This window comes from Opisthorchis viverrini (assembly GCF_000715545.1).
Source record: "Opisthorchis viverrini unplaced genomic scaffold opera_v5_123, whole genome shotgun sequence".
Taxonomy (NCBI): Eukaryota; Metazoa; Platyhelminthes; class Trematoda; order Opisthorchiida; family Opisthorchiidae; genus Opisthorchis; species Opisthorchis viverrini.
Window position 1 is genome coordinate 1,367,628 of NW_008751777.1, and position 8,972 is coordinate 1,376,599.

The following is an 8,972-nucleotide window of genomic DNA, read 5'->3' on the forward strand; positions in this document are numbered from 1 at the left end:
TCGCATTGTCTCAAACAGCGTTGCCGCCATTTGCTGTGTGAGGATCTCATAGTGTTTTGCACGACAAGCAAAGTTACTCAATTCAGACTTGTCCACATAGAAAGTCAATGTCCTTTGGCCAATCGGTTTCTGAGGTCTCTGGGCCGTCCTAGGCCCATGAGAGAGCTAGATTTCGCATCCCAATTCACTTTCGGTGCTCTTTGTGACTTGATTCCAGTTGTGCAGTTCACTGCATGCGCGCGCGCATACACACAACATGTGGAGCGATGCTTGTTAACTTAGAAGTCACTCGAACGACGCGATCTAACACCGGTCACTGCAGTGACAAGAGTACTAAAAGATTCTGTCAAGTTTCACCGCGTTACGATAGCCGATTTGGATGACATTGCCAGAATGACCACACCATAGGTTGACTATAACCGCCTCACAGCTGCAATGGTTGAGTAGAACACATTTTAATGAACAAAATGTTCACACCAGACAAGCAACTTACCTTGGGTGCAATGCTGTGAGGCTTGTTCACACAGGTGTGGTGTTTGGGTATTCGCATTTGGAAATGCATATTGTCGATAGTACAGGTGGGAGTTATAAGTGTGTGGCTGCAAAGTATGTTGCTGCTGATCGAGAAAGTACATAGAGTGATCAGAGAAAAGATGTAGTCGGACACGAGTTGAGTCTAATCTGGAGTTGCTAACGATAAGTCATGGGGAACCCTTTTCGTTGCAGCTGCTTGCTTGCGTTGGTGCCACAGTGGTTGGGTCGCAACCCTTCTCCGGAGTCAAGTAGTCAATAAATATGAATTAACCTTTACAGGAATCCCTAAAAGACAGCATTTTGCCCTATTTCATGGCCCTGTTGTGCAAGACGACTCTTAATAGCTTTCTGGAATGAATTTTTGGAATGAGGTACACATAAAAGATAACAGCTTGACCCTCCTTAGCAGACGGATTGTTCCTCAGGTGAAAACACACGTGGTACAGACTCAGCCATTTTAAGAGACATACAAAGTTCCTGCAGATGTCTTGTAAACTCCATGAGCAGTAGAGCACTTCACACAGATCTTCATGTCCAAGCTGGCAAAGTACGCAATTTACCTTCCTGAATGCTATTTGACGCCAAGTAAAGGTCATAAAGTCAGGTATGGCTTAAATCCCCAGGCCCATGACATGGGATGCTATCGAAACAGGTAGGAGTTTATCAACCTCACCGGTGGGCTTGAAAAAACCGTTTAAACAGAGTACTGGCAGTTTCCGGCACTCATCTAGAAAACAGCGGTCCAGGTAATAAGCTTATGAAGGTCGTCCTGGGTCAGGGTTACCAGGTTAGTTAAGTAGACCGAAACATTGAAAAACCCAGTACAGAGCAATGTGATAATTCGCAATCAGTTACCTTCAGAGTGGATCTGAAATCTTCCACTATAATGAAGTGTCGCTTCTAAATGGGATACGAGAACTTAAAGGATTACACTCCGCAGCCACAAAAAGTCTGTGCTTGACTAGATTAGACATTTCCCAGTAATCTAGGTTGCCTGTCCTCTGCAATCGCAATTTTTTTGCCAAACACGTAGGGGAGATCAGAAAAATATAGACTTTAGAAACCATAATCAATTGATGAACCACCAAATTGTTGGTGGTCTTTCTTAAGAGTATCCTTAAGGTGGCCCGTTCTAAAGTGCTGAACCATAATTTGAAGTTTTCCAGTACACATTTTTGTGTATCGGCATCAAGACTGTCTGATAATTTCCCCTCTTTGAGGGATATTCATTGACCCCAATCACTTATTGCTCCAATCTAAACAAATGTCACAGAGCAACTCCACAAATTACGCAACAGACCTCCCCTTTTCAGGAGATGCAAGGCAAAATTCCAAGAACAATGCATACTACTCGTATGTCCCCCCATCAGTAGTATCACCGTTACACCGGTAAGCAGAGGTTTAACGGATAAACTCACTCGAGTTGACTACAACAGGTTGGTGAAGCTGCATTCGAACCTTATCGGGCGTACTGATGACGCGACTCATGACCTTCACATGCTCTCTATACTGTTTGAATGGCTTATTCGTTCTTTGGTTTACTTTACATGCCGTTTCGAAGTCTCTAGCCTTCTCTAAACTTTTGGTCGTTGGACCTCTCAGAGAAGTCTCCCCTTGTACCACCGACCGTCCTTGCCACTGCTTCATCCGACTGCACATGGCTCCTGTACTCCTTGAGAAGTTGGGATCTGACCAGTATTTCGGCATTGCATTTCAACAGTCAGATATATCCATAGTTTTGCTAAGTCACACCTGGGTTTGCCGTTCTTTGCGGTAAGCTTCCCGAGGACAATTATTCGGTGGAAGATGGAAGGTTCCTTCGATAAACTCTTTCCAGCAGCACAGTGTCATGTTAAGTGGATACATTCATCTATACTCTGCCATGGTTTCTCCGGAGTTCCAGCAGAGAGTTTTCGACTGCATTTCAGTATCAGAGTCATTTTGTCTAGACCTAGTGGTCTGTAGGTTCAGTTGGAGCTCTGCAAGGTCCCGTTTAGTCCTTGCATCTGTGTGTGGATGATGCTAACCGTACTGAGGAACTTCACAACAAGGACGCAGCACCTCTCCTTATCCCTCCATGCTGTTTTCCTAGGAGCAATGAATAAGCCTCATCATGGAAGAGCTTAATTAGACGTGTTCATGATAGGTCGCTATGAGTAAATTCTTTGAAACTATTGATATCTGGCTATCAGCAAGTAACGGGCGTAACCGAAGATCTAGGCTTTATACATTCAAGGAGGTCTGTGTCTTCTAAGACGTTTGGAATGAACGGCACATATCCTTTGAGCACTGACTGGATCCAACGTGGTAATTCAGTTCTACAATACATGGTTAGACACGACCTCCGATTCTGTCGCCCGACCTATTTGCCTTGTAGCGTAAGCAGTGATGCAGCCAAATTTCGATGACCGCAGACATCACTGAACTAAGGGTGTGTGCTCTTGCTGTTTGGAGCATTTGTCAGCTACACTCCAAGTGTTTGTGTGCATAGCAAATGGTCCTTCCGTTATTTGCTCAACCGCTACTTCAGGGGGATCAATAGTTTCCAGTTCTCTGGCTTCGGTGGTCGTCCACCACCTCGATGCTTCATCGTCGTTTTGGCGATCTCAAACCCAGAGTATCGCTGGTGTGCATCATCATCATCATCATCATCATCATCATCATCATCATCATCATCATCATCATCATCATCATCATCATCATCATCATCATCATCGTCGGCGTCGTCGTCATCATCATCATCATCATCATCATCATCATCATCATGAACAACAACAACATCATCAGAGACAACGACGCCAGTGTTGACACTGATGCTTCACTGGCGTTCAGTCACCAAGTTTATCTAATTATATTGAAAGCCTTGGATTGAAAAGAAAAGAGTGGATGAAGGAGGGCACCCGGTGCTGGCCTGCTCCAAACATTTTGAGATGCCTACACATCCACGCGCCCCATCAAAGTATCTGGAAAGGAACTGACAGCACGAAATCCACTGACATCGATCAGCCGTCATTTCTTATACTGCCTCTAGCCAAGCACAGGCGAGGGCACAGGGAATTCATTCTGGAAGGCAGAAAGCACCAACAATGCCTAAACTCTTGGTGATCTCTCTCACACGCTTTTACTCGCTGGTTTCACACATTCCAAGAGCACTGGCCCTATTGCTGTCTATGACGCATGCAGCTTTTAAGTCCCTCGAGTCTCATTTGATTTCTTCCCAGATTATTCTAAGTGGTCAGTATTGGATCCTGGGAACCGGGGTGTTATCTATCTAATGTTCAGGAGTACAAAATAATAATATTAATAATAATTGTTCAGCTGTAACACCCTTCCGGTGCCTAGCTGCCATGCCACCCGAAGGAAGCACGAGGGCTGGGATACTGCCAGGTTACCCAAGCCTAGGCAGGGGAAGTCGAGAGGCAGAGGTCGGGTTCAAACCACGGACCTTCCGGTCAGTAAATTCGCGCTCTAACCACTTGGGCCATCTCGCCCAAAAAATGACTGTACGCAAATGCCAGACAATTTGATGTCCTAGTGAAATGTGGAACTCTTCAGTATACCGTTCAAGAAGGCACGGTTATTGAGGCGGAAGATGACCGTATCCTTTGATGAATAATTCATTCAAATTCAAATTCATTAATATCTTGCACACAATTCACACAATTCACCTGATATGATTCACATCCAGGATAGGTAGACTGGATGGTCGAAAACACGATGGATTTTCCATTGTCTATCGATGACTAGCAATCATTCGTCTCTTCGCTTTATCTACGTTTTGATTCCAGCCGTCTAGACACACGTGTGTTTTCTTCGCTCGTCCGTATTCAGAGTTTCCAGACAGAGTGCAGCAAACTACGACCTTCGTTGGCTATTTTGACCGGACCACATAATGGGTCGGTCTGCCACAGTCACTCGGTCCAAGCAGACTTTGGTTCGCATGTGTTGGTGAGCGACCAGAGACCGTTGGCTGTTTGTTGTCCTTTCTGGTATAGGAAGATGAACGGCGCGAGAGGACACACAAACAGCGAAACAGGCGTGACGAAATGTGCGTTCTGATTGAACGCTGAGAACGGAGAAGGTTGGAGAGCTGTCTCTGTCGGCATGGTCAACAATAGCGCGTTGTTAAGACCTCTGGACCATTGTTACATGATCCTCTGATTCAAGGTAGGGGACTTGATCACGTACGGGCTGGCGGAAATCCGGGGGTTATTATGATCCAGTGTGGCAATAAACCAAGTATTCTGGGTGCGGTCAAGTCCCCAAAAAGCATGCTTTTGTTACATTTTCAGTCAATTCATAGTCGAATGGAGTCTGAGGTCTAACCAATGGACATCAAGAAACGTTGCGCTACATGGTCAATACACATGGATGTCAGTACTAGCTGACGGCTACTTTCACCTGGGAGTTTAGGGCCACTGGACACCTCTTGCCGGAATTCATCAACGGCACATGTGCTTGGTTGTATCGGACCTCTGGTATACGAGGTGGGTTTGCTGCAGCCAATGCGCCCGCACTTGCTGTTCTTGGACTGGAATACAGGAATTGTACGAGGAGAGCGCCTTAACGACCAGTGTACAACGGGCACTTACAAAACAAGAAGGTCGAACACAGCGACTAGCCTAGCATGTTCATAGTCACCTGGAAGAGCTTCTTAGATATGCTTCCGAGTTTTTGTTTTAGAAAAAATGTATCGATTTCAACTATTTTGTACTCATCTGGTAGTATGGAAAAAGAAGCCGAGCATTCGGATGAGTGATTGGTTTGGTTTTCAATCCAAATCGCTCGTGATTGGACGGTCCATCTTCTGTCCTGGTGGGCTTATTTTCAATCGGTAACTTTTCTTACCATTGAGGAAAGGGGATACAGTCATAGGCTGCTAATGTTCGCTTTTTCTCCTTCAACCTATCCAAATCCAAGAATGACGTACACCGGATCCCATTGGGACACCTATAACAAAAAGTAAAATGCAGCACTCCTTTTTTGGACGTGGGGTAGATGATTGGTTCAGGGAGGATTTGGCTCAACGACCAAAGTTTTCTAGTAGTCCCGGCTTTCGATGCCAGTGGTTTAGTGCCTAAGATTATGCGCCATAACTCCAAAAATCCTGGCTCCAGCCTCATATGAGCGCTTTCAAATTGACCGGTGGCTCCTCGTCCTAATATGTCAGCATGTTAGTTATGAAATAAGGAAGTAAAAAAAAGATATTTTAGGTGCTAATGGAGGTTTTAAAAAGAGAGTTCAACTGTGAAAGCCATTCACCTAATCCTTCCTTTATGCTTGGTGAGTCCCCACCCGGAGCCCGGTAATTCTGTTAATTGGACCCAGGGGATCCATAGCGATTTCGGGTTTTATTATTTGTCTCAAGTAGGTCTGCTATGTAACCGTCATCGTGACTGATTTTGGAGCGATCCAAACTACCGACCTCCTTTGAACGGACAAGACAGAATTTGGTGTTACACCCCAGAGCACAAGCTAAAACTAACAGACATTTGGTCCTGTCACCGTCGCCATGAAGTAGATCGTGCTTGTGGCGGTCATCAAGGCGATAGCTACACGAAAGGAACATAGTTTTCGTCAGGTAAACCGAAGTCCACTGGCAGTAGTCATCAACAACTGGTTCTTAGTAGGACCTTTAACTACCGCCGAGAACGACAGATTGGATGCATGGGAGATGGTGGAAGAGGAACGGCTCACGGACTGATACTTCTTATTAACAGGTGGTAACATTTCAAATAAGAACCAATTTTTTGATTGTGGCACCTAGTTTGCGCAAAAGAATGGCCCCTCTGAACAGTGGTCACTTCTATGGACAGTCCAAAACAGTACCATATATCAGCCACTTGCCAGTAGGCAATCTCTACGTGGAGGACCAAGGGAGTAGGCCCTACTGAGGAGTCACTTAGGGCTCACGAATAAGGAGGGCACGGGCATGCATAATCTTGCCGGCGGTTGCCATACCAACCCCAAATATACAAAGCATCAAAGGTTTGTTCTGTGGTATCTATCCCCGAATGGATACAGACTCCTATCCACGGTCTCAACTCGGGGGCATATGTGAGACAAAAATTTGGTGAAAGCATCGCGCAGGACAGAATCCTAAGAGGTTTCAGCCCTGAATTGGTTTTGGTACCGTTCACTCAGATAGAAGAATATGAAAATGAGTTTTTACTAGACTGCTGGAAGCTCTTTGACAACTCATGACCGGTTTTGTCCCTCTTGGAGGCTCATCAGCGGAACATCATGCAAGTTTTTCGAAGTTTGACACGGTTTTTGCTCAGTATTACTTGAAATTCGATGAGGCACTAACTTTGTCTGAGACAACTATACACCCCTCTTCATCGATTCCATTGAAATCATGGACTTTTCGCGACGCCCCATGTTCCAAACGGTGTACTTCAGACGAGGTCATTCATTGACTACATTGTTTTCCCGTAGTCCTGGTGACGGTCACCATACCCACCATTTTGTCAGCTATTACCTAATCTTAAACACTGCACCAATAGCCAACTTGTGTTAGATGCATTCACAATGATACCGATGTCTCCATCATCCTTGCGACGGTGTGCTGGCCCTCACTTTAGATACAATACGATTATTTCCTCTCTGGAACGTCATGGCCGCTCTACGACGGATGTTCCTCTCACTGCATTCTCTATTTACAGCCATGCATTCCCCTACAAATCAGTCTGAATCGGTCTGTAATATGTTGAACCACTTTCAGGTTTCATAGACCGACAACGATGTCGAGGCAGCAGAAATGGGCACGGTGGCATGGCATTGCATGCTTCTGTGGCTTGCCTGAACGCTCATTGGCTTTTTCCGAATTGATCGTGTGACTGACTGGATGCTTGCCGACTTCCATATTGAGATTTTGGTGGAATTTAAGGGTACCAATAGGCTCCGGGCTCTCTGGGGTTATTTTCAAGGTTCTGATCTTCCTGAGTGATCTTCTAGACCAGTCAGTCACTCAATCAATTCAGAAAAAAGACGCTGAGTGTTCAGGCAAGCCACAGAAGCACAACCAACTATGAAGAGTGTTCAGACATTTCATAGAAGCACGGTCGATGTTGATAGGTGTTCATCAACCACTTGGATCAATCTTAACAAATACCCTTTAAGTAGCGCGAGGCCATTGTAACTTATGCACTCGCACACACTCGCCTGTTGCAATAAAGCTGTTGCGTTCCTTGTCGGCGAGTCTTTTTCCGACTCTTGGCATTAGAACGAAGACAGCCGTCAGACATAACATTCATCGACCCGAAAAGTATGTGGAATTCATGTGAAATCACGGATTTTGTGATGACAGGTCTGATCGGGATGCCAGACATTTTTTATTTCTAACTGTCAAAAAAAGCAAACAACAGGTCGGTTTAAATATGGAGGTCAGCTTTGACCTGTTTGGTGGGCACAGTATTCCAAATATGTATTGTGTATGCTCCCTTGCTCACCAAAATATCGGATCGTGTTGTGTGTACCTACTTGTTAGACTGCTCCGGGCGCTTCTCATCCACTGAGCTGCAGTACGGGGGCCTGGCCAAGAACTCATGAACCAGTGGTTGTTTGATCCCTGCTAGTCCGTGTGTGTGAGTACCGTCGGTGGTGTCAGTCTCTTGGGGATAAGACGATTTGTCCAGTAGCTTTATATCAAAGAAAGCACTATGCTATCTTGACTGTCATTCGAACTGAAACAATAGGCGGCATTTGTGTAGTACATTTATTTAGAAACACCAAATAACGGCGAATATTAATGCTTATCCACCCACACAGGTAAGAGAAGGTGTTCGGTACTCCATTGTTTGTGCACTGTTCGCTTTTAAAAGTTCATAATCCCCTGGTTGGAATACCACAGGGACGCGAATCAACAAACACATCAAGCATACATTGAGATGAGACCGGTATTGTATGTAAGGGCATCGATTTGTTACTTCTCTTCCAGATGACTGAACGAAGGTGGCCAGTCATTTCCATCTGGAGACCATGTAACCATTGCTCTTTGTCTGAATCACAAAAAGGACCTTTTCCGGATAAGCCCCGCCCCTAATGCAAAAAGTGCATGTGCGAAAAGTTAAGCCCCACCACTTTCTGCCAGCTCCAATTTAACATACACGACAACATTGACCTAATATTGATGAAAACGATTCCTTACCCGGGTCTAGGCCCATTTTCTGACGCTTTCAACTCTCATTCATGAAAAGGAGACGGCAATACGTTCTTTGCAAAGCCATGGAGTGATCCATCATCAACGTTTATGCAACAATGTCCACCAAATGGCACTTTCAACTGATTCTGACAGGTGGAGGTGTAATACCCGACAGTGTCGGTGTGAAATCGGTCTTCGAATGGGAACTTGGCTGGAGCGCTCTAGGGTGAAGTTTAGGACAGTGATTCTATTCATTTAATTCGGTCCAAAAAATTTGGCAAAAATCGAATTCTGC

The 8,972-nt window shown here is 45.2% G+C and overlaps 1 protein-coding gene across 1 annotated transcript; it reads right to left on the reverse strand.

The window, feature by feature from the left end:
• Positions 1-3,922: 3,922 nt before the first annotated feature.
• Positions 3,923-6,946, reverse strand: T265_06065 (hypothetical protein; the record flags this gene model as incomplete). Its single annotated transcript, XM_009171235.1, has 3 exons — positions 3,923-4,065; positions 4,936-5,065; positions 6,845-6,946. The coding sequence occupies 3 exons, from the start codon at positions 6,944-6,946 to the stop codon at positions 3,923-3,925; spliced, it is 375 nt and encodes a 124-aa protein (XP_009169499.1).
• Between the last annotated feature and the right edge of the window lie 2,026 nt (positions 6,947-8,972).